This window comes from Ruditapes philippinarum, unplaced genomic scaffold (genome assembly GCF_026571515.1).
Source record: "Ruditapes philippinarum isolate M1 unplaced genomic scaffold, ASM2657151v2 ctg1713_1_1_1_1, whole genome shotgun sequence".
Taxonomy (NCBI): domain Eukaryota; kingdom Metazoa; phylum Mollusca; class Bivalvia; order Venerida; family Veneridae; genus Ruditapes; species Ruditapes philippinarum.
Genome location: NW_026851864.1, coordinates 183,984 through 210,849, shown reverse-complemented (window position 1 = coordinate 210,849; position 26,866 = coordinate 183,984). Strand labels below are relative to the sequence as shown.

Sequence of the window (26,866 nt, the reverse complement as noted above, 5' to 3'; positions counted from 1 at the left end):
CTTCATTCAAAATAACAAATAATCGCACATCTTGCAGGTGTAAACATACACCAAACTGATGTGTTATTTCACTTGATTAATGGGTGAAACGTATGATCTGCGAAGGTGTGAAAATTACACTTAGCTTGCCTTCATATCTTCTATAATTGCTAAATTGATTGTTTTTCGTCACCTTCAATAAATATTTTGATATAATGCAATAAAGATATCTTTTAATCCTTTGTAATGGATTCAATGATACGTGATTAAGCAATAAAAATAATAAAAAATGTCAGTGAATTCGGATAGTCGCTGAATCGGATAAGAGTAAACAACAATTGACAAATGCTGGTACGAATATTTGATTATGCCTCCGCCTCCTGTTTTACATCGTAGGTGAACTTACCCTTGAGGACATAATATTTTTTTGCTTATTTATTTATTTTCATTTCTTTATTTTTGTATTCACATGTATTAGAATGAACGATAAGAGACTGCAAAAATAAAATATCTAAATTGCAATTTCAAATGCATTCCCGTTTTCTTTCCCTAAACTATTTTGCAAATACATGTAACATGAAAAAACATGTAAAAGAACCTTCTAATTCGGTAACCTTTCTAATCCGGAAACCTCTTTAATCCGAACTTTTCTTCTGGTCCGGACGAGTTCGGATTAGACAGGTTCCACTGTAATGCATTTTCTCTTCCATGAAGATATCAGTTTTTACTAGTAAAAATATCAGTTTTCATGAAGATATCATTTTTCAAAAGTGAAGATATCAGTTTTCATGAGTAAAGATATCTTTTTTGTCACGAATGAAGATATCAGTTTTCATATGTGACGATGTCAGTTTTGATGGGTGAAGGTATCAATTTTCAAAAGTGATGATATCATTTTTCCCTAGTGAATATAGCCGTTTTCACACATATTGTGAAAGTCACAATTATTTGATTCAAAAAGCTGATATATTCTATCCATATCAGATGTTGATTTGAAGTTATTAAAACGTCAATAATAATATTGCAAGGAGTTTGTCAAAATTGATATTTTACTTTATCTCTCACAGTATTTAGCACTTCAAGCAATGGCCCTGTATTGCTGAAGCGTCCTAATTGTATTCTGTGATGAAACAATTTATAAGCATCATGTTCAAACTAGAATTGGTAGATTAAATGATTCAAATGTAATCATTATTATAAAACTGAACTTTGACTTTATTCAAAACGGGTATTTATTGCTTATTTACTTTTTCAGTGGCTGAAAGTGTATTGGAGAGAACTCACAAACTGGAAGGAAAATCATTAAATGTTTCCCTGTATGTGCCCCCTGTAGCACCTCCATCGTACGACAATAAAATTCTGCTTAAAGGATTGCAAGCCAGTACAACTCAAGATTGTTTGTTCAACTTTATCGAGGCGAAATCTGGATGTTTGCCAGAAACAATGGACTATCATTCTGAACAAGAGGATGTTGCTATGGTTACCTTTAGTGAAACACCAGGTATGAAAACTATGAGTTTCAGATATTTGAGAAAATATTTATTTGTTCAAATTACTCTTAACCTGCTGATTTTCCTAAATAGACTTGTCCAACTTGCAAAGTTGGAACTGTCCGTTTTCTATTTTGGGCATATCAAGATAAAAATTCACAGAAATCCAGCCATAATATAGAGCCTGGTGAGAATGAATGGATGTGCAGACTGTCCTGGCTCTATACTGGTGGCAAAGGCTGAAATACTTTTTGATGATTTTTTAATGTGTGGAAGCTTAAACAAGAATAACAAATTGCTAGACAATACAGTTCTGACCTTCTGTATATAAATGAAAAGTACCGACCGGGTAATTTGTACACATCACGTTTAATTATTTATGTTTATTTTACTTATTTATCTTTCTTGTAGACTTTAAAAAATTGGAGAGTGCCTTTGATAAATATAAACTGGAAGGAGCGTCACTGAAGATATGTCCTGTACCAATATCAAACTGTATTATTGTGGCAAATCTGGCCTCTGAAGTCACCAAAGACACCATTGAGTTTTACTTTGAAAACAAAAGAAAGAGTGGTGGTGGACAAGTTGATAAAGTTGTGATGAATGAGGATGACACGTGTCTTGTATACTTTTCTGATTACATGGGTAAGTATTTCTATACAGTTATAGTTTCAATGTCACAAATTTCTTATTTCTATTCAGATTCAGTCTGTAAAATTAGTTATTTACCTTTTACTTAAGTCATTGATTCTTTAAAATTACTAGATCTAAGGCTTCATTTTGCTTTTTTTAAATGTACATTGCAAACTCTGCTGAGTGACCCTTTTTAGAGCAATGACAGACTTCATAACAAATTCAACCTCTGTAAAGAAACACATCATAGTAATACTCAGTCTTTATCTTCCAAAAGGTGTTGTTAAAGCTGCATGCCTCCAGATGAGCATAAATATTTCAATAAAATCAAACTTGAGAAAAATGTGCTAAGATTTTAGGAAATGCAAAAATATTCAAGATTCAAGTAATATTTTACATGTTTTTGGCGATTAATGACTGATTTTTCAGTATTTATAACTATATTTCTACTCCGTTACTAACGCAGTAGGGCTATTTTTGCATATTTTGTCCTATATTTAGCTCACCTGTCACAAAGTGACAGGGTGAGCTTTTGTGATGGCTTTTCGTCCGTCCGTAAACTTTTACTTTAAATGACATCTCCTTATAAACCACTAAGCCAATTTCATCCAAACTACACAGGAATGTTCCTTTGGTGGTCACCTTTAAAAATTGTTCAAAGAATTTAATTCCATGCAGAACTCTGGTTGCCATGGCAACCAAAAGAAAAATCTTTAAATATCTTCTTTTAAAAAACCCTAAGAGCTAGAGCTTAGATATTTGGCATGAAACATATTCTAGTGAGTGTCTACCAAGTGTATTTAAATAAAAGCCCTTGGGTCAAAATTGGCCCCGCCCCAGGGGATCATTGATTTTCCCTATATGCATATAGTAAAAACTGTTAAAGAACCCAAAGAGCTAGAGCTAAGATATTTAGCATGAAACATCTTCTAATCAGTGTCTACCAAGTTTGTTAAAATAAAAGCCCTGGGGTCAAAATTGGCCCCGCCCCAGGGGGTCATTGATTTTCCCTATATGCATATAGTAAAAACTTAAAAATCTTCTTTTAATGAACTCAAAGAGCTAGAGCAAAGATATTTAGCATGAAACATGTTCTATTTGGTGTCTACCAAGTTTGTTCAAATAAAAGCCCTGGGGTCAAAATTGGCCTTGCCCCGGGGTCATTGATTTTCCTTATATGTATATAGTAAAAACTTCTTGGAAAAAACCCAAATAGCTAGAGTTTAAATATTAAGCATGAAACACCTTCTAGTGAGTGTCTACAAAGTTTGTTCAAATAAATGCTCTTGGATCAAAATAGGCCCGCCCCGGGGGTTAGTGGTTTTTCTTATATGTGTATAGCAAAAACTTAAAAATCTTCTTTGAAAAACCCAAATTGCTAGAGTTTAAATATTAAGCATGAAACATCTTCTAGTGAGTGTCTAGAAACTTTGTTCAAATAAAAAGCCCTGGGGTCAAAACTGGCCCCGCCCCAGGGGTGTCATTGTTTTTAACTATATGTGTATAGTAAAAACTTTAAAAAATCTTCTTTTAAAAAACCCAATGAGCTAGAGCTTAAATGTTTAGCATGAAACATATTCTTATGGGTGTCTACCAAGTGTGTTCAAATAAAAGCCTTGGGTTAAAATTGGCCCTGCCGGGGGGGGGGGGCGGAGGAGGGAGTTGGGTGGGGGGGTGAAGGCAGGGCCTATATACATTTGAGCGACCTCAGGGCCATTATGGCCCTCTTGTTAGTAGTTTAGGTGGGTTGTAAGTGCCATTTATAATGTGTAAATTGCTTCCGTTTGGTTAATTCACTAAATAACACTTTTAAATACATTTTCAAAATTTTCATGAAAATTAGCATGAATCTGGAGGCGGGCTGCTTTAAGCAGATGTTGTTCTGTACTTTTTCCATGACATAGAGCTTTTTTCAACAATTATATTCCAGTGATTGATGACGTGTTAGAAAAAGAACATACGCTCAGTAAACAGCTGCTTGATGTAAAGAGATATCAGGAATGCCTTGGTCGTCCTGAGGGAGAAGTAGCAGAAAGAGTATTACGCATTCCTGAAGACATTGTTCTTAAAAATGTTGATGCCCAGAAATTAAAGTTTTTGAAACATTCCAAAGTTAATCGTATGGGAATAGAAAAACAACTTGACTCTTGTTATGCTACGATTGTTTGGCCAGAAGATGGTGGAGAAGTTATTATAAAATGCACATTGACAAATGAGATCAAAGACTGCTTCAAATTAATAAAAACATGGAAAAACACAGCAGTGGAAAACTTTGAAGACTTTATGAAACTCATCATAGTAAAAAAGGTGCAGATACTGCAGGATATATGGGGAAAAGTGATTGAGGAACTACAAAAGTTCAATATAGAAAACCCTGAAGCAGTTGCTATATTTGTTGATAAGAATGAAAGTGTTATAACAGTGGTCGGAAATAAGAATGTTGCTGAAGATCTTTCAACAAAGATTGAAAATATGACAAGAGAAGTTATGGCAGAAGTAGAAAAAGAGCGTGAAAAAATAAAAGAAACCATCACAACGTTGAAAAATATTGAAACTAGAATGCTTTTAGCTGATAAATTTCCCACAGACGTGGAAAAACAGTTCCCAGACCTGAAAGTTAAGATAAATCAGAACAAAAATGAAATTGTCTTTGAAGGGCCACTAGGGCAGGTTCGAGATGCTAAATTGAAGATGTATGAATTGAAGACGCGTTTTGCTGTAGATCGCTCTGAGAAAATATCAGAACTTGCCGCAGGATTGCTTATACTGAAACAGACCAAAGAACATGTGGTAAAAAAGCTTAAAGCTTCTCGTGTCACAGCAGTTTGGGACACAGTTGACGGATATTTAGAAGTTTACTGCACATCCCAAGATCAGATCCAGCTTTGTGTCAATGTCATTCGATCATGTATTATAGAACATACCGTAGCCTTAAAAAAAGCTGCCAAAACTGTGGTTAATTCTGAAAAGTGGCAAACTAAAGTTGATGAATTGCATGGATACCATGCAGGAAAATGTTTTATAAAAGTTTCTGATGATTCTTGTAAAGTTCAGATTTGTGCAACAGACGACATAGCCAATGAAATTTTAGATAATGTTAAAATTTTCCTACGTCAAAACACAGTCGTTGAAGCCAAAGTTCCGTGCACAAAAAATGTCCATCGTCTGATTGAGAGGCATCACAAAAATGAAATTTCCAACATAGCTAAGGGTTTGACAAATTACAATGTACAGATATCTTCAGTTGCAGAATATGGGGGTTTCGAAGTTCGTGGGACAGAAGATGGCTTACATCAAGCTGTGCAACAACTTCATCAACTACTACTGAAAGTAAAACAGAAAGAACATATTATGACTAAACCTGGTTTAAGTAAGCACATGCAAACACCGAAAGGAAAAGACAACCTTAATACTATAGAGAGTATGCACCAATGTGTAGTGGCAGTGAAAGGTGATAACGATGAGGGTGAAATAACTGACAATCCGTATGATACAGTTCCTTTTGGTAGTGATGTCAAGGATAACATTGGAGTAAAAGGAGTGAAGATTGTGGCCTACAGTAAAGTGTATGATTGTAGAAATGTATATACGATGCTGGGGGATATGACAGAACTAACTGTGGATATGATAGTGAATTCAGCAGATGATAAACTTAGCTTGACTGGAGGACTAGGAAATGCTATTGTCAAGAAAGGTTGGTTTTATATTTCAATATATATTTAAGATTTTTATAGATATTCAGAAAGTGTTGTCACATATGACTTACACTTAAAGGTGAATGGAAGGTCTGTTATACCAAAACTTTAACCTTTATTGTCAGGTATTGAATACATTTTAAAGTGAATTAGGTCAATAATGGAAAATCTGTAATGCTGAAAAATTTAATGATACTACAGATAGTATTTAGTATCTTTGACAAGAACAAAAACCAAATGAATTATGTATATGAATATTGAGTGGTAAAAGATCCAATACAAAATATTGAAGAGATACATTTCTTGTGGTTTAATCAATACATGTATTTGTACACCTATGATAATTTGCCTTTTGTAGACCACTCATCTTTAAAGGTAGTTACTGTAGTTACTGTAGAGAACTAAAACATACTGTATGTTATATATTTTCCTAGAGAGTTCATTTAATAGATAGGAATAGCAAGGAGTTTAATCAAAAAGTAATTGTAGGAGATTTGCTCCCTTGTGAATAAATTTCATGTGAAAGTTTTCAGCCCAGTGTAATAAGATATTAAACAAGTTTCAATGGTGAAAGAGTGAATAAGTTGCTTAAGAATTACATTTTCCTAGTTCATTTAAATTAAATATGCCAATATGCCAATTTTAAGAAACTGTAGGACCTGCCTAAGATGTCCAACTTCGATTTTAGGTCTCCAAACATAGAAAATGTACTACTATATCATATATATATATATCTTACTAACCACAGCTGTTTTATTAAAGAAATATAGAAACAAAGTTGAGTCAGACAGTATTTGTAAAATGCTTTGTAAAAGGTCTACATGATTGCTTATTTTCCCTAAACCACAGGTGGTAAGAATATCCAAAAAGAATGTGCTGACTATATTAGAGATAATGATAGGTTAGATGACGGGGATGCATTTGTTAGTACTGCTGGATCGCTTAAGGCAAGTGCTATTGTACATGTAAGAGGGCCGGTTTGGCGAGGTGGCATGAAGCAGGAAGATGAGATGCTAACAGATGCTATATTTAAATGCCTGCAGCAGGCTACTACTAGAGATCTGACATCAGTTGCCATACCTGCCTTAAGTTGTGGCACATACGGGTGAGAATCTGTTTAATGTTATCAATTCATTACACCAGTATCCATCTACTGGTTTCTGTCTTAAGACCAACCTTTGAACTTATTTAGTTTATCATGAGAACATAGATTATATGGTTTTGTAGAAGATACTTACTATTTGTTTTATTTTATTCACAGTCAAAAATCTGTCATAGAGCTTCTTTAAACAAAAAGATCTGACTTGTTAGATTATTTATTTTCTCAATTATAATTCCCACTACATAATGTGGCATGGCTTTACTGGAATTACTTTACTGTGCATGTAATTTTTTCCCCGCCGATGGAATCGGGAGGGGGATATTGTTTTGGCGTCATTCCTCCGTCCATCCTTCTGTCAGTCCTTCCATCGGAATTTCGTTTCCGCACTACTTCCCTGCAACTAGTGGCTGGAATTCCACAAAACTTTCTGGGAACCTTCAATATCAAAAGGAAATGTGCATATCGCTAGCCGCATGGGTTCAAACCCTGACAGGGGCAAGTCGTTGTTTCCTTGAGCAAGAAACTTTACACTCATTGCTCAGTACTGGTTGGTTCCAGGAACGGATTCGAAAGTGTGTTTATAAGCTAATAGCTTCCTACACAATCGAACTAAAATAAATTCTGTATAAACCAAATGTGCATATCGTCGGCTTGTTCTGGTCCGACACTTTAACTCAAGAGTTATGGCCCTTGATTAGTTATGCAGTATGCATACAGAGTAAAAATCGTTTCCACGCTACTTCTCTGCAACTACTGGCTGGAATTCAACGTAAATTTATGGGAACCTTCAATTTCAAGAGGGGATGCGCACATCGTTGGCTTGTTCAGGTCGGACACTTTAACTCAGAGTTATGGCCCTTGATTAGTTATGCAGTATGCATACAGAGTAAAAATCGTTTCCACGCTACTTCTCTGCAACTACTGGCTGAGATTCAATGAAACTTTATGGGAACCTTCAATACCAAGGGGAGATGCGCATATCATCGCCTTGTTCCGGTCAGACACTTTAACTCAGAGTTATGGCCCTTGATTAGTTATGCAGTATGCATATAGAGTAAAAATCGTTTCCGTGCTACTTCTCTGAAACTACTGGCTGGAATTCAACGAAACTTAATGGGAACCTTCAATACCAAGAGGAGAAGCGCATATCGTAAGCCTTGTTCCGGTCAGACACTTTAACTCTAGAGTTATGGCCTTTGATTAGTTAAGCAGTATGCATATAGAGCAAAAAACATTTCCGCTCTACTTCTCTGCAACTACTGGCTGGAATTCAATTAAACTTAATGGGAACCTTCAATACCAAGAGGAGATGGGCATATCGTCACCTTGTTTGGATCAGACACTTCAACTCAGAGTTATGGCTCTTGATTAGTCATGCAGTATGCATATAGAGCAAAAATCGTTTCCACGCTACTTTTGGAATTTCGTTTCCGGAGTAGTTCTCTGCAACTGCTGGTTGGAATTCAACAAAACTTTATGGGAACTTTCAATACCAAGAGAAAATGCGCATATCATTGCCTTGTTAGGGTCAGACATTTTAACTCAGAGTTATCACCCTTGATAACTTATGCAGTATACAACCAGAGCAATAATCGTTTCCGTGCTACTTCTCTGTAACTACTGGCTGGAATTCAATGAAACTTTATGGGATACGAAGAGGTGATGTGCATAAAGTTGCCTTGTTCCGGTCAGACAGTTATAACTCAGATTTATGGCCCTTGATTAGTTATACAGTATGCATACATCTCATTGCCATTTCCAGATATTACTATTTAACACAGAGTTATGGCTCTGTTATTGCCCTGAATATTTATCAAGTTCAAAGAATATTACTGTTTATGCCATTAAAAATATATAAATAAAGCCTTATGTCTTCAGTTGGTGTGTTAGTAATAACCAATACTCGGCAGGGGATATAAATTCAACAAATTTGCTTGTTTTTTTCCTGTCATTTTACTGTTACATATTAATTATACTTTGGAAAGAAGTTACAAAAAATAATATTATCATTAAAAACTATTTTCTTATAGCAGCGTATGAATTTACATCTTCCTTCATATTGTCATCCAAAAAGATTGCAATTCATTCAAAAAAGTCATGGCATCATTTAAAGCACATGACTTTTATAAGACAGGTTTTCTAGCACCAATGTAAACAGTAGATAATCCTGTTTGATATGCTAGAAATTTTGTTACATTACTGAAGAAGTAGAATTATATTCTAGATACCCTGTGAGAAAGGCTACCACTGTAATAGTGGCAGCTGTGAAGAACTTCTTCCGTGAAGTTCAAGAAAGCACTGTGACGGATATATACTTGTGTGACATGAAGTCAAATACAGTTGAAGCATTCAATGAAGCTATGAGCAATGAATTTGGTGCAACGAATGTGAAGAAGTACATTGACAATCTGGATTCAATAAGGCAACCATCTAGGAGATTTTCAAGTGAGTGAGATTTCAAAGTTTACTGTGTAAGTGATTAAGTTATGACATAAAAGTATTGGAAAATTTCATGAATTGATTAAAATTACTGAAATATCCCCCAGCGTTTTTATCAACCAACCTGTCAATAAATTCGACCCATGCACTATTTGCTAATATTCCTGGAATTTTAAATTCACTAATTTTTTGACGGAAATATCCACTTATACAGACATTTCTTCCATTTTCTATGTAATTTGGATATAAATATAAAAGATTTTAATGCAATGAGGAAGTTGTAATGAATAGTGAGATTATGCACGTCTTTTTCTTTTCTTCCTATGTTGAAAATTCTTGTTGCTATGGCAACAAAAAGTCTGAAAATATGGCAGATTGTACACATAAACTGGATCTAGTGATAATGCGAAAAGTACTGAAAATATTTTTATGAAACTTTGAATATGGGTAGATGGCAGTCTGGAGATTATGCATGTCTTTTTCTTTTCTTCCTTTTTTGAAAAAATTGGTTGCCATGGCAACAAATAGGCTTAAAACATGGCAAATGTAACAATACTTATGATTAGTCAAAAAGAGCTGAAAATTTTTCTGAAACTTAAAATATGGATAAATGGTAGTATGGATATTATACACATCATTTTAATCTTGACGATAGGGAGTATATTGAGAGCTATCATACTTAACAAACGTCAACCTAGTCAAGATTTCTGATTCTAGTTTTTCGGCTTTTTCACTATAAGTTCTTAATTTCTTAAGGTATTTATTTCAAACTTCAAATATAACTTTCTAGTCATCAACAACATCATATGTTACAAAGTTTACAACTCTAGCACAAAAATTATCATAATTGCCTCCTTTGAATTTAGAATTTTCATGAATTTTTTTTTTTTTAAACTTCTTTATTGCTTAATGTATCTTCTTTGAACTTCATATATATGTTTCTTATTATCACTCAAATCATTTGTGAGAAGGTTCAATACTCTTGCAAGACTATTTCCAGAATTATGTCCCCCTTGAACTTAGATTTTTTTTTCGAGAAATTGGTATGTTTTACTCCAACTTCTTCATTACATAATAGGATTTACTTCAAATTCCCACATCATAATAGTATGACAAGGTTTATAAATCTAGCATCCATAATTCCAGAATTATCTCCTCCTTAAACTTTGAATTTTTCCTATTCATTCTTTTAACTTTCTATTACTTCAAATTCAAAATAAACATTCATTATCAACAGCTTCATTACTAATTGTTCTTTGTTAACACTACATCATGTGTGACGTCTTGCATCTTTATTTCAAGAGTTATCTCCTCTTTATAAGAATTTCGCTTCTAAAAATGTTATATTTTGGTAACGGGGATGTTTCAAAAATTTACTTTAGAGTGTCCTTTAGTCCGTCTGTCTGTTCATAAAAACTGTTTTTTGTAATCACTTATAAAGAACTTTTCCAACAAATTTACTTAAGATAGACAAAAATTGAAACACTAGTGAATGGCCAATGGCCCTTCAGAATGTTGCTGGGGTTCTAACCTGTAGGGGACTTATGGATTGCTTGCAAATTATACTATGACAATTGTTTGTTTACATGGTTGTAGGTGCTGTTTGAAGTGTGAAAAATATATTCTTTTGTTCATTTCACAATATTTTACTTTTTAATGCATTTTTCTAAATTTTCATGAAAATTTAAGCACGAATCTTGAGGTGTGCCGCTTTAAAACTATTGTTACTGTGTTATATCTTGAATGTTTGTTTTGTGACTAGCAGGAGCTGACTCGGATGATGAAAATCCCTATATTAAACCATATATATTGGACACAGACCAAGAGGATGATGACTACTACCAAAGCTCAAGTAATTTGGCGCCACCTAGTGGTAATTATATTGGATTTAACTCACTATAGTGTTGGAGCAGACCCTCTCAACGCTTGCAGAAATAATAATCACAACTTAGAAAAATATTACTTTTTAGCTCACCTGTCACAAAGTGACAGGGTGAGCTTTTGTGATCGCTTTTCGTCCGGCGTCCGTCCGGCGTCCGTCCGTCCGTAAACTTTTACTTTAAATGACATCACCTCATAAACCACTAAGCCAATTTCATCCAAACTTCACAGGAATGTTCCTTTGATGGTCACCTTTAAAAATTGTTCAAAGAATTTAATTCCATGCAGAACTCTGGTTGCCATGGCAACTGAAAGAAAAAACTTTAAATATCTTCTTTTAAAAAACCATAAGAGCTAGAGCTTAGATATTTGGCATAAAACATCTTCTGGTGAGAGTCTACCAAGTTTGTTCAAATAAAAGCCCTGGGGTCAAAATTGGCTCCGCCGCGGGGGTCATTGATTTTCCCTATATGCATATAGTAAAAATTTAAAAAATCTTCTTTTAAAGAACTCAAAGAGCTATGGCTAAGATATTTAGCATCAAACATGTTCTAATAGGTGTCTACCAAGTTTGTTCAAATAAAAGCCCTGGGGTCAAAATTGGCACCGCCCCGGGGGTCATTGATTTTCCTTATATGTGTATAGCAAAAACTTAAAAAATCTTCTTTGAAAAAACCGAAATAGCTAGAGTTAAGATATTAAGCATGAAACATCTTTTAGTGAGTGTCTACAAAGTTTGTTCAAATAACAGACCTGGGGTCAAAATTGGCCCCGCCCCCGGGGTCATTGGTTTTCTTTATATGTGTATAGCAAAAACTTAAAATCTTCTTTGAAAAAACCCAAATAGCTAGAGTTTAGATATTAAGCATGAAACATCTTCTAGTGAGTGTCTACAAAGTTTGTTCAAATAAAAGCCCTGGGGTCAAAACTGGCCCGGCGCCAGTGGTGTCATTGTTTTTAACTATATAAGTATAGTAAAAACTTAAAAAAAATCTTCTTTTAAAAAGCCCATTGTGCTAGAGCTTAGATGTTTAGCATGAAACATCTTCTTATGGGTGTCTATCAAGTTTGTGCAAAATCAAAGCCCTTGGGTTAAATTGGCCCTGCAACGTTGGGGGGGAGGTGGGGTTGGTTGGGGGGGGGGCCTATATACAGGTGAGCGACCTCAGGGCCATCATGGCCCTCTTGTTTTAGCTAATTCTTGAATTTTTCTTTAATTATCATATATCAATTGGTGTGAAGAGATAGATAATTAATAAGATGTTGTGAAGTGTATATGGGCCATTTTAAATGCAAGATTTTAGCATTTAGTAGTTCAAGCGACTTTTCTGGTATATACCGGAATATGGTATTTAGTGTTGTGCTCCAACACTTTTTAGTCCTCACTCAATAATTTTGTATATGCTTATAAAACCTTAATTTGTTGACTTAATGTAATAGATTTACTCTGTTTTGAATTTGGAACTAACCTTAATTACTTGACTTTTTGTGTAATACATTTACTGTTTTTAATTTGGAACTAACCTAAATGTCTTGAATTTGTGTAATAGATTTGCTGTGTTTTAATTTGGTACTAACCTTTATTTCTTGAATTTATTTAATGGATCTTTTGAATATGGATCGTAAGGGATGCAAAAGTTGAGCTACCAACAGTATAGAGCCTGATCAGTACACTTTCAATAGTTCAGGAAGAAATTGACGACCGGAAAATATTTCAAATTATAACCTTCAAGATTTTTAATTGTTTTGGTCACTATACAACATGCTTATTAATAAGTCAAATAGGTGGTTTTAAAAAATATACATGCATGTATTATTTATTTACCCTGTGTACTTACAGTTACTTTGGTTACTTTCAGGAAAAGCACCACCTTTGCCAAAGGGTAGACCACCACAAAAAACAACTAAAATAGGAAATATTTCCGTATCTGTGGTAAAGGGAGAAATTGCGAAACAAAAAGTAATTAAACTTTTGTTTATTTCGTTTAATGCATGTACATGTGTAATAACCACAATTGTGGCTAGCCTGAGTCCCTTATTGTTATGAAGTTTTTTGTGACCGCTTGATAGAAGTAAGTCTACTCTATGGGCCTGATTCAATATTTTCTCATATCTGCACAATTTCATTATGATTTGATGTAGAGCAAACTTGAACTGAGCCTATACATTCTGTAGGTTTCTCACAAAGAGCTTTGCCCACAAACCAGAGTGACCTATATAGGCATATATTATTAGTTATAAAGATTTTTGACAGGTTATATGGCCCTATATAAACAGTTATTTATAAATATAACCCGAGCTGCTCGGCGAGGGTTTTATTGAGAAAAAAAACAACGTTATATAGAGCCATATAACCTGTCAGAAATATTTATAAAGAATTTATAATACAGCAAGCACCATTTTTAGAGGGATAAAGCGAGATTTCTTTATAAAACGACAGCAGTCGTGTATTTAAAACTATATAAAGGCCTCGATTAACCAACGAAAAGCGACATTACAAACGTGCAGTATTATTTTTTGCTTTCTAAAGATGGTTTGTAAATTTTATTTTTTCATTTTACTTGATTCTTCACAAGACTTTATCAGTAGTAGGAATTTGTTCTTGCAAGCAATAACCTGAATTAAAAAAGAACAACACAAAAAAACAAAATTCTTGTCATAAAGTGTATAAAGCTTTATATCTGCTGTCTGTATGTAAAAAAATATTTTATTTTACTTTTAACGAAGAAAAATGCCCAAAAAACTTGTAATTGATAGAAATAAGTTTGTAAAGCAAAATGGTTCATGCATGAAATTGTTGCTGAATGGTAAAAACTACTTAAAATAGCAACATTAGAATTTGTTCTGGAACATATTCTGTTTACATACAATATTCATGTGTATTAAATAACAGAGACCTAATATGTTACAACTGTTTTCGAGAATCAGGTATTTTTCAAGAACTTGCGACCATTGGTTCTTTTTTAAGTTTCTAGAGTAAATTTAAGAACTTGTTGGGGTGGAAGAAAAAATGTTTTTGTTTCAAAAGTAAAGTCTAGTTGAAAATTGATGTTGATTTAAAAAGCACTTCTATCCTTAAAGGTTGATGTAATAGTGAACACTACGGCTAAAAATTTGGATTTGAAGAATGGCGCTGTTTCTGCCTCCTTATTGAAAACAGGTGGTATGGAACTGCAGCAAGAAGTGACCAAAAAGTATCCCAATGGTATAAAGGATGGTGAAATAGCTGTAACTTCTGGTCAGAGTCTTAGGTGTGATATTGTTGTACATAGTTCTTTGGCAAACTGGGACGGGAAAAAAGATGCTCAATGTAAACAGGTATGCCTGTTAAAGGGTTTGTTTCTTTTTGCTTGAAAGAACTTGTGAACCGTTTTTGTTTTGTTTTGTTTTTTTATCAGATGGTTAAAAACAAAATTATTCCCTTCAGAAGGACATCCAGAAGTCTTTCATCTTAGAAAATAATCTCAAGTTAACTCATTGGCACACTTGAAATACAAGAGGTTCTGAATAAAGTTCTACATAAAAGTCAAAATAGCATGGCTATGAAAATTTTTAGGAAAATTTTTTTAAAACTTTCAAATTATGTCAAACTGTCAATGTACAAATTCATGCGAAGAATAATTGGGTGCACGGACATAATCCCCTTTGGACAAAATCCCCTTCATGTATTTTTGTATATCTGGACATAATCCCCTCCATGGGTGGACATAATCCCCTTCATGTGTGAAATTTTGAAGTGGACAAAATCCCCTTATACAATCAATAAAACAATTATTGGCTAATAAAAATGTTTTTCATACAAAAAAATTAATTAAAGAAATTGCCTAATGAAAAATGTGTTATGCAGTTGATAATTTACCTTAATTTTAATGAAAGCTTCTAAACTAAATAAAGGTTAACTATTGATACATAATTATAAAAAAAAAAAAAAGAGTTCATTATTCATCAATTTTTAGGGAATATAATAATACATTATTCATCCATTTTTGTGGAGCATAATAATACATTAGAAACCTATGAAACAAGGGGATTTTGTCCGGGTAGTGAAGGGGATTTTGTCCGGCCTTGCAAAAAAATGAAGGGGATTATGTCCACCCATGAAGGGGATTTTGTCCGGGTAGGCAAAGGGGATTTTGTCCAAAGGGGATTATGTCTGACATTCGAATAATTGACGAACTATATTTGGTAACACTAGGTTTACCAATGGGAAAGTAGGTCAAATCTGATCTTTAACATCTTAGAGGGTTACTAGTGAAAATAAATAGATGTTGGTAGGTATCGTGAGTATCCAAACAATTCTATGACTTGTTTATTTTGAGATAATAAAAATCCTATTTTGTTGTGCAGGCATTACATAAACTTATGAAAGACTGCATGGACGAGGCCGAGAATCAAGGCAAGACCAGTATAGCTTTTCCAGCCATTGGTACAGGTAACCTCGGATTTCCGCGTGACATCGTAGCAACTGAGATGTTTTCAGCTGTGTCAAAGTTTTCCGATAGTAACCCTTCATCTAGTCTGCGTGAAGTCAGTTTCATAGTTTATCAAAAAGATTTTCAAACTATTCAGGTAGTTATATTAGAAATCTACTTTCAATCTTGATTTATTATATTTTTGCTCAAGAAGGAAGAGATTCCAATTTTGTTCTTTATTTGTTATAGGAAAACAAACAATTCCAAGTTGTGAAGTATATTTAGTAATTATTATATAGTTATTTTGATCCAGTTATTCTTGTATTTTGAATAGTTTTTTATCAAATTTTTTATAGTGGGACGTCAGTGGTTGAGTGTTTAAGTTTATTGACGTCAAATCACTTTCTCACAGGAACTTTGAATTATTTCATGTGAGCAAGCTATCTTGCTAGCTAGTGGAATGTTGGTGGTTCTACTTAGGTGCCCATTCATACCTGAAATAATGCATGGAAGGGCACTAGGTCTTCCTCCTACAGTAAAGCTGGAAAGTTGCCATATGACCTATACTGTGTTGGTGTGGCATGAAACCCAACAAATTAAATAAATAGAAATATCAATTTTATTCAAAAAAAGGTTTGTTTCCTTGCAAATCAGTAATCTTGTGACTGTTTGTACAGTATTAATTTAGCCTGATATGATCATATTCATAAAGCAATAAAAAAATCAGGATCATTTGATTCAGATATCTTTGTTTGTGAACACACGGCCAGATGTTCAACACCACCTACTTATACTTTGCAGTTTTTAAGAAAAATAATGAACTATGAATTGGGAAATGCGCTTTAAAAATCAACATGTACATGTACCAGTTACTATCTAAGTAACTTTACAAATGTATATAGAAAACCATATACCAAAAAAATAGAAAACCATATACCAAAAAAAAAATAGAAAACCATATACCAAAAAAATAGAAAACCATATACCAAAAAAAAAAAAATAGAAAACCATATACCAAAAAAATAGAAAACCATATACCCCAAAAAAAAAAAATTGTCAGTGAGTATATCAGTCACAGTGTAAGCAATACACATGAACTATGAGTGATATGGGTTTTATTTCACAAAACATTTCACTAGTTAGGATCAAATCAATTGTGTTTCCATGGTTTTTAGGCTTTTGAAAATGAGGCGAGAAGATGGTCAACAGGGAAAAGGGGCGCAACTGGAGGAAGAGAAGGCCGGCAATATGATCTGTACCAAGATTTACAAGGGAGATTCCGTAGGTTATTTTTGAAAATTTCTATTGCTTTAATGTTTGTTTAATGTCTCACCTCCCTTTTATATGTTTTACTTTAAGTAAAAACTTCCCAGTTTGCATGGTATGGGCTGTTCATCTAGGATTGTGAATTTCTTTTTATATTTTTAATAACGCCAAACAGTGCTAATCAGAATATGGTCCCCACAAGAGCTGTAGATCTATCAGTCTGTTCCAATTAAACATGTTATTACAAAAAATATGTTGAAATCTTGGAATTATATTAAATATTTTATCATGGAAATATAGAACCATATAAGTATTTTGTTCAAAAGTCAAGGTCACATGTACAAGGTCTTATGTTAATATATGGTCTTAAACAATTTAATGATATCAGTACCACTGACATCAGTAAAAATGTCTTGAAATATAATAGTTTTGCACAGACTGTTTACACCATAAAGCCCATAACTTTAATTTTATACATAAATAATAATCATATATTGTATTGAACTGTTTTTTATAATATTATTAATTACTGTATGATTGGGTAATCACTAACTTGAGGATACAAACTTTAATTATTTGCCTTTTGGCATTAAATTTGAAATAATTTTAATTATAGATAAAACAGCAATGTGTTGAATTGTTATTTGACTAGTAACATCTGATTTTGTTGATGCTTTCAACCTTATAGACTTACGACAGGAAGCTATCATTAGAATTATTGAAATAAGAATTCCCACAAAATTTGTTTTATGATGAATAATGATTAAGCCTTTATAATTGACATCATGATTATTTAAGATTGAAACATTCTGTGTCATTTTTGTATCATTGATGATCTTCGAAAATTAGATGGTGTAGGTGGCCAAGTAAGTAAGGTCGTTGACATCAATCCACTTGCTTCACATCACCGTGGGTTCATATCCCAACAGGGACTTTAGATTCTTTCATTACTGTAACATAGAGGATTGTTTATACATAGCCACAGTGTTGGTTTTAATTTCAATGGAAGAAAATGTGTGCTAAATGTTTTTGGTAGATTATTTTCTAATCGGATTGTTTCTGTTGATAAATCGTTACCTTGTTTCCTATTGTTTTCACTTTAACTTTATAAAATTTGGACCCAGTTATATATGCACACCAGTTATACCAGAAAGCCAACTGCACTTTTCAGTCCTTTGTTACCATTCAGGTATTCAGTTTGTTGCTAATCACATATGAAGCTTGTTACCAGTCAGTTATTAAGCTTGTTACCAATCACATATTAAGCTTGTTACCAATCACATATTAAGCTAGTGGCCAATCACATATAAAGCCTGTTACCAGTCAGTTATTAAGTTTGTTACCAATCACATATTAAGCTTGTTACCAGTCAGTTATAAGCTTGTTACCAATCTCATACAATCACATATTAAGCTTGTTACAAATCACATATTAACCTTGTTACCAATCAGATATTAAGCTTGTTACAGATCAGATATTCAGTTTGTTATCAATCACAATTTTACTTTATTACCAATCAGAAATTAAGCTTTTACCAATCAGATATTTACCTTGTTTCCTGTTAGACTTGTTTCCTGTCAGACTTGTTTCCTGTAAGATATTTACTTTGTTTCCTGTCAGACTTGTTTCCTGTCAGATACTTACCTTGTTTCCAGTCAGACTTGTTTCCTGTAAGATATTTACCTTGTTTCCTGTCAGACTTATTTCCTGTAAGATATTTATCTTGTTTTCTATCAAATATTACCTATTTTTATCAGTTTGGAGAAAGTAAATGAATGATATATTGTACATGAAATAAACCAAGCAGAAGGGATATGTATTGTGGAAAATGTTCGTATTCAGCTGTGTTTATCTGCCATATTTTACAATATTAAGCTCACCATTAAAAAAAACAAAACAAAAAACAGTGTATTACAATTGGTATAAGATATAGGAAAATATTAATGCAAACAACTTCTTCTTAAGAGCAATATTTAAATTGTTAATTCAGTTGTTTATACAGAACGTATCCTACTGTCGTAATATTTTTTTTTTAATTCTGAATTACTAAGTACATTTACCACACGTCATCTCTTCTGCTTGGTAGATGATGGCTCCGACTCTGACTCCGACACATTTGGCAACGGATATGACACAATGGAACATAATAGGAAAACCCGGAGAGAGAAAAGGAAGGAGGCGGACTACGTAACACCATATACTGGTTTACAACGTATTTGTGACCCAAAATATTGGCTGGAAGACGAGAATATTGACATGGCAAGTAAAATCATAAAAAACACTAACTCCGATATAAGTGGGTTAGAGCAAGTTTGTGTTATTAGTGCGGGACAAGCAAAGAAGTGTTCTGGAGAGTATCTACAAATCCTACATTCTCATGGGCATCATTGGATAACAGCAACTACGATTGGATGTGACACCAATGTTATTAAAGTTTACGACAGTATGTATCGTGACTTTGACAGACATTGTGTGAAACAAATCATCAAAATGTCGCCAGTGGATGAAACGGGAGAAATAATTGTTGAATTAGCGCAGTTTCAGAGACAAAGGAACAAAGCCGACTGTGGCCTTTTTGCAATAGCGGCTGCATTTAGTCTCGCTGGTCGGCAGGATCCGTCCAACGATCGCTATGATTTGGAAAAGATGCGATTACATTTATTGAGCTGTATTCAAGCAAAAGCTTTAATACCATTTCCTGACTATCCGGGCACTGTAACGTCACAGAAAAAGAAAGTGTATAATGTGGCTGTTTGCTGTCATTGTGGAGATTTGCTCAATCGGGCTGGAGGACAAACAGTGTTACAATGTCAGAGTTGTGCAAGATTTTGCCATACCCCTAGGGATAATAGTTTAAATTCTTGTTCTATGAAATATAATGATATGGATTTATGTGTGAGTTGTTATACTCAAATTTATAGTTGAATTGAATATGAAAAGGCATGATGTAAGTGAAAAGATGTCTTTAAATTACAAGATATAATTATATTTGTTGTGTATATACTTTTCAAATCTTTTGCCACTTCACATTAACTTTAGATATGATATCAGCTTTTAATAAGAACTTTGCCTCATGATGATTTTCATTTATAATATGTTAATGATGGAAATTAATATCACATAATCTGTAACATCATTTAAAATTTAGTATCAAAATTGACCCAAATTTTGGTTATGCTATGGTCCTTTTGGAGTAAAATACTTTAGTCGCAGAAATTTATTGAAATCTTTGAAATTTTTACTGAATATTTCTAATTTGAATAAAAGAATGTACAAACTTAACTATGTATGGAAAGCTGTCTGTAAGGGTCAAGTATAGTTTGGCCATTCGTTAAAAACTGCCAGTTTATTTAATTACACTATACAGTAAACTCCGCTTATAACGATATTCAGGGGACATACAAAACTATATCGATATATCCGAATATCGTTACAACCGAATTTCTGTACGGTGTGTAGCTTACTGACGATGCACTGCATCGTTCAACATGTATAAGCAGTAGCATTATATACTAGACATGTGACAATCATGTACTTACGACAAAACTTTATTCTTTTTATGCATATCAATGTTGAATGCATAAAAAATCAGTTGCACATCAAAATAAACACAAAACTGACATAAACCGAAAGTAATATGTACACAGGTACTGGTAACCTTACATTGGCTTAAATTTATACACTGGAAAAAAAAAACGTCAAAATTAAATTGCTTTTTTAACTATTTACACTCATGGGTAAATCTTGTTTAAGTTTTGTTCATGTACAAAGACATTCACTGTCGGAAAAAATCAGTTAATTTTGTCTGCTTTTTGGCTTTCCCTATTTCAACTGAAAATTTCTCAAGTTCATGTAAACATCCGAAAACAGAATCACACGAATCAGACTTAGAAAGAACAAAGCGTCTGCAAGTGTCTATAGCATTAAGAAACTCATTCATGGTGGGTGGGGGGTCATCAACAGTCTCAGAGTCAGCGGGTTTCAATTTTCTATCGGACTTCTGCTCAACGGAGACAACATTCTCATCGGCATTTATGTTATCATCAAAAGAAATGTTTTTGTCTATGTCACTGAATACTCTAAGGCGATTCCATTTCGATGCCAATTCAGCCAGTGGAATGTCATCGTCCTCGAACTCGTCTGTGTCAGACGAATCGGAAACATGCCCCTGCGGGGTGGCATTAATTTCATGCTGTGCTTGATTCATAAATCCAGCCTTTCTAAAACAATTCTGGATACACGTCGGTGTTACATCTTTCCATGCCGCATAAAACCATTGTATGGCTTTTAGAATGTTAATCTGTTTATCAATATGTTTGTCTAGACTCGAAATAATATGGTCAAGGACACGTGACCTGTAATGCCTTTTGAATGAAAAGATAATCCCTTGATCACAGGGCTGTAACTTAGATGTAGTGTTAGGTGGGAAAAACAACAGCTTTACAGCTTTTAATCCCTCATTTTTCTGATGGGCCGGGCAATTATCAACAAACAATAGAATAGATCTTTTCTCACGTGTCATACGTTTGTCAAGTTTTTTCACCCAACTGATAAATATTTCTGAGTTCATCCAAGCACGACGATTAGCTTCGTAATCTACCGGCAAACTTTTAACATTTTTAAAACATCTAGGATTTTTGAATTTTCAGATTATCAAAAGTTTAAGTTTATCAGAACCGTCCATATTTGCGCCGATAAGCACTGTGATTCTGTCCTTGCTTTGTTTGCCTCCAAAACATTTTGTTCCTTTTACCTCTAGTGTTTTATTTGGGGTCATTTTATAAAAAACGCCAGTTTCATCGATATTGTAGACATTTTTTGGTTCATAGTCCTTGATCAAACTTGGAAGTTTTGACTGCATCCAATTTTCAGTTTGTGAATTATCGACGGAAGCACCTTCACCGGATAATGTTTTGCTCGATATGCCATGACGATTTTTGAATCTTTCAATAAATCCGTTTGTTGCCAAAATCGTTTGCAATGTCCTGTTTTTTACGTTTACCAAGATTAATCTCTTGAATTAATTTATATTTAGTTTCAATATCCAAAATTTTTCTTTTTCGTTTTTCTGACATGTTCACTGTTTTAGCTACATGTACATGTATAACTTATTTACACCGAAAATTGTTATTGAAAGGAAACAATAAAAGGACAAAACCATGCTTTTATTTTTTGAGATGAATTCACCTGTATTGAGAACAAAACGGTAGTTACGTACGCACAGAACATGTTCCGCGTCATTGTATTTAATCGAGCAGATATTTATGCATTAAAACAAGCGGACCGAGACCGCTCTTCCACAACAAACTTGTGCAGCCAATTATCGTTTTAAGAGGTAATATATGTGCGTTGGGGTTGAAAATCCACATCGATATATCCAAAATATCGATACATGCGATATCGATATATGCGAGGATGCTTCCGTTAGGTTATAATGGAAGTTGGCAGGGACCAAGACAAACGTATCGATATAACCGATATATCATTACAAGCGATATCGATACAGTTGGAGTTTACTGTATATTTATATTGTATCCACCTATAGTGTGTTTAGTAAGTCAGTACATAGCTACTTTGTATGAAGTCAAAACATATTCACTTTATATTTATAATACAATACTATACAAATACAAAGAGACTGTGTAGCAATTATCTCAAAGAGACTGTGTAGCAATTATCTCATTTTTGTGCCCCCACGTTAGTGGCGGGCATTTAGATTTACCCTTGTCCGTCCGTTCACTTTTGTGTCGCACGTAACTCAAAAAGTATTTGACCTAGAGTCATGAAACTTTACAGGAATGTTGATCAGCATGTGTAGTTGTGCACCTGGGTATTTTCGTCTGGATATTTTTAGTATTTTCAGAGTTATTGCCCTTGACTTAGTAAAATTTTGCAATTTTCAACATGTGTTGCACGTAACTCAAAAAGTATTTGACCTAGAGTCATGTAACTTTACAGGAATATTGATCAGCATGTGCAGTTATGCACCAGGTATTTTCGTCGGGATTTATTTAGTATTTTTAGAGTTATTGCCCTTCATTTAGAAAATTTTTGCAGTTTTCAACTTGTGTCGCAAGTTACTCAAAAAGGATTTGACATAGTCATTAAACCTTATGGGCCGGTTGCTCAGCATATTTAGATTTGCACCTGGGGTTTCGCTTGTGGATTTATCCAGTATTTGTAGAGTTAATTCCCTTGACTTAGTAAAAAGATTGACAGAACAGTGGCGCGGTGGGGGCACCCGTGTCCTATGGACACATTTCTAGTTAATTTCAAATTTGAGCTTAGTTATGATATCTTTAAGTATTTGATTGTCTGGCCTATTAAATATATTAGGGAACCTAAAAGGCTGAGTGGTTATTGTTGCTGATGTCCAATCATTTGCTCCTTACCACTTTTGGCTCTTTCGCTGAATTGTTACTGGCATGGAAGCTATTTAGCTTTATTATGGGAGGTTGGTGGTTCTACACAGGTGGCTGTTTGTATAGATAATGCAGATTGGTATCTTAGATTTTCCTTAAACACTAGTGAAACTGAAAAGTTTTAATATGAGCAGTTCAGTGCAGATGTGACTTATAAAACAGTGAACTTAAAATGAAAGAAAAATAATTTAAAAAGATACAATATGTAATTTGCATATAAGTAAATCATGATGATAAACTTTAGGACATGTTTGTGAATTGTAATGATCTACTTATCTGGATGTTAATAAATCCAAAATGCAAATTTGTCAATCATGATATTATTAAGCTATTGAATGCCTTTGCTCATTATGTTAATCATTTGATTTGCATTTTTCTGAATCCTGAAGATCATCTCATTTGCATATTAATAAAAAAGTGTATTTTGTAAAGCATGATCAGCTTATGTTCAATGCCTTTGCTTATTATGTTAATTAATTCATTTGCATCTTTCTGAATCATGAAGATCATCTCATTTGCATATTAATAAAAAGTGTATTTTGTAAATCATGATCAGCTAATGTTCAATGCCTTTGCTTATTCTGTTAATTTAAATTAATTCATTTGCTTCAAGATAATCTCATTTGCATATAGTTAAGAAGTGTATTTTGTAAAACATAATAATGGATCAGCTAATTTGCAATTTGTTAAACAATTATGGCATTTGATTGGCATGCTCATAAATTGTAACTGCAGTTGATTTATATATTATGTTTATAAATTTTGCAAATATATATATGTAAATGAAGGTGATAATCTCATTTGCATATTTGTTGTGCATAATATCATTCCGTAATCTTGATTATTTCCATAATTGTAAATAGTACTTTTTAACTCATTTCAAAATGATGATCCAAACTTAATCTACCTGAATTTCAATGTTACAGTAATTAACTCATTTTGCATAATTTTATTTTAATTGTAAACTCTAATATAAATAATTTGCATATTTGTTGATTTAAATAATTTGCATATTTGTTAAGTGTAATATTTTAATGTTTTAATTGGCTTAAGTTGAAGCCATATTTCCAGCCATTATAAATCTAATGCTTTTAAAATTCAAACCACATACTGGATACACCTCTTTAAACAAAAAACAAAACAAAACAACAGCTTTACATTTTGAACACGTATGTAAAAATATTACATTGTGTACAGGTATGTAAAACATTACATAGTGTACTTGTATGATAAAAATACTATGTGTACTGGTGTGAAAAAACATTATATTGTGTACTTGTATGAAAAAAAATATTACATTGTGTACTGATTTTAGAAAATATTACTTTGTGTACTGGTATGAAAAAAACATTACATTGTGTACTGGTATAAAAAGATTACTTTGTGTGTACTGTTAAGAAAAAAACATTACAATTATGTACTGGCACGATCCCTTTTCTTTTATACATATTTGTTCTAACCATAATTCTTTGCCATTGTTTTTGGTAATCACAAATGTTGTATATATAATTTAGTGAACTTTTATTGTCTTTTAAGCTGTGATATAGGTGCCAAGCATTTATGTTGTTTTAACCATTTTGAATGGTTTGTGTTGTGCTATACCATAGGTAGTCTTTTTTCTTCTTTTTGAAAATGTTGATTGGTTTGTTATGGAATACCCAAAATGTTTTGAAAATTGGTATGTTGGTCAATATTTACTTTTGTCATATTTTAATTAGTATGCTATATAGTGATATATATGTAAAAGAATACTTTTGTTGTAGTCTCTAGAAACATAGTTTTTGTTTTTGAGTTATTCAAGTGATTATGAATGAAACATCTTTTGCTCATCTGAGCATAAATTCAGTTGAAATCTAAACAAATCATGGTCCCAGGGTCAAATGTTACTGGACCAAGATGTGACACTTGCAACTATTTCTGCATGGAAGAATTATGACCTTTGATTGCAATGGATTTCGGGTGAGCAATTTAGGGCAATGTGACATTTGTAAACAATTATATATAAATGGTATATTAAAATCACTGTGTTCATTGTAAAGAAATGTAATAAATTGATAAAGTAGATTTTATTTATCTTGTGTTAAATTGAAACTTAATATACTAAAAGCAATACTGTTGCATGTTTGCTCTTTATTAATCATTCTTTATAAAGAGATTTTGAATATTTTAAAAAACCTTAAAATGTTTGAATAAACAGTGATTGTTTGACAAGTTTTCTCTGTGTTTTTTTTTCCCTTTCCCCACCCCAGGGTCATTGGTTTTCCTTATATGTATATAGTAAAAAGTTATAGTAAAAACATAAAAAAAAATTCTTCTAGCAATTGACAAATGCTAGAGTTTAGATATTTTGCATGAAACATTGTGTAGTGAACCTCTAGCAAGATTGTTCAAATTATAGCCCTGGGTTCAAAATTGCCCCCGCCCCGGGAGTCATTGATTTTCAATATATACATATAGTAAAAAATCAAAAAATCTTATTGTCTGAAGGTACAAGGCTTAGAGCTTCAATATTTGTTAAATGATATCATCTATAGGTACTCTACCAAAGTTGTTCAAATTTTGCCTCTAGTGTCAAAATTAGCCCCGCCGCGGGGGCCATAGGTTTTCCTTATATGTATATAGTTAAAACTTAAAAAATCATCTTCTCTAAATTTACAAAGGCTAGAGTTAAGATATTTTGCATGAAACATTGTGTAGTGAACCTCTAGCAAGATTGTACAAATTATAGCCCTGAGGTCAAAATTGGCCCAACCCCAAGGGTCACTGATTTTCACTATGTACATATAGTAAAAAATTAAAAAATCTTCTTGTCTGAAGGTACAAGGCTTAGAGCTTTGATATTTGGTATATAATATCATCTATGGGTCTTCTACTAAAATTGTTTTAATTATGCCCCTAGTGTTAAAATTGCCCTGCCCCAGAGGCGATAGTTTTCCATATATGTAATAAAGTAAAAACTTGAAAAATTTCTTCTCTGAATTGACAAAGGCAAGAGGTTAAATATATGGCATGAGACTTTGCGAAGTGAACCTCTACCAAGATTGTTCAAATTATAGCCCTGGGGTCAAAATGAGTTCCGCCCCCGGGGGTCATTGATTTTCACTATGTACATATAATTTAGTAAAAAAATAAAAAATATTTTTGTCTGAAGGTACAAGGCATTATAAGAGCTTTGATGTTTGCTATATAATATCATCTATAGATCCTCTACCAAAGTTGTTCAAATTTTTCCCCTGGTGTTAAAATTGGCCCTGCCTGGGGGCAGTGATTCTCATTATGTACACATAGTAAAAACAGAAAATAGAACAAATGTTTTCTGAATGGGAGAAAGCTACACCTTAGATATTTGACTTGAAATGTTGTTTGGTGGACCTGTATCAAGATTGTTTTGAATTAAACCCTTGGGTCAAAATTTTGCCTTGCCCAAGGGGACAGTGACCTACTTTCTTGTCCTTTGATGTACAGCAATGAAATTTTGACCAATTGTGCACAGTTTTAGTTGTAAAATTGAACTTTGATATCAGGTGACCTAGATGTTGATGGTGTG

General features: G+C 33.3%; 1 protein-coding gene across 7 annotated transcripts in view; it reads left to right on the top strand.

Moving 5' to 3' along the window:
• Positions 1 to 26,866, top strand: part of LOC132741669 (protein mono-ADP-ribosyltransferase PARP14-like) — a 75,998-nt gene that overhangs the window by 4,100 nt on the left and 45,032 nt on the right. For 2 of the 7 annotated variants that reach the window (XM_060729910.1, XM_060729893.1), the window contains exons 6-15: positions 1,235 to 1,480; positions 1,881 to 2,114; positions 4,033 to 5,796; positions 6,647 to 6,902; positions 9,124 to 9,344; positions 11,101 to 11,211; positions 13,079 to 13,179; positions 14,301 to 14,537; positions 15,567 to 15,788; positions 16,807 to 16,912. In XM_060729910.1, the coding sequence (XP_060585893.1) occupies positions 1,235 to 1,480; positions 1,881 to 2,114; positions 4,033 to 5,796; positions 6,647 to 6,902; positions 9,124 to 9,344; positions 11,101 to 11,211; positions 13,079 to 13,179; positions 14,301 to 14,537; positions 15,567 to 15,788; positions 16,807 to 16,912 (3,498 nt within the window). Of the gene's footprint in view, positions 1 to 1,234; positions 1,481 to 1,880; positions 2,115 to 4,032; positions 5,797 to 6,646; positions 6,903 to 9,123; positions 9,345 to 11,100; positions 11,212 to 13,078; positions 13,180 to 14,300; positions 14,538 to 15,566; positions 15,789 to 16,806; positions 16,913 to 18,983; positions 20,860 to 26,866 lie in introns of those variants that run through there. The other 5 variants (XM_060729940.1, XM_060729929.1, XM_060729903.1 and 2 more) reach the window with 5 other exon arrangements.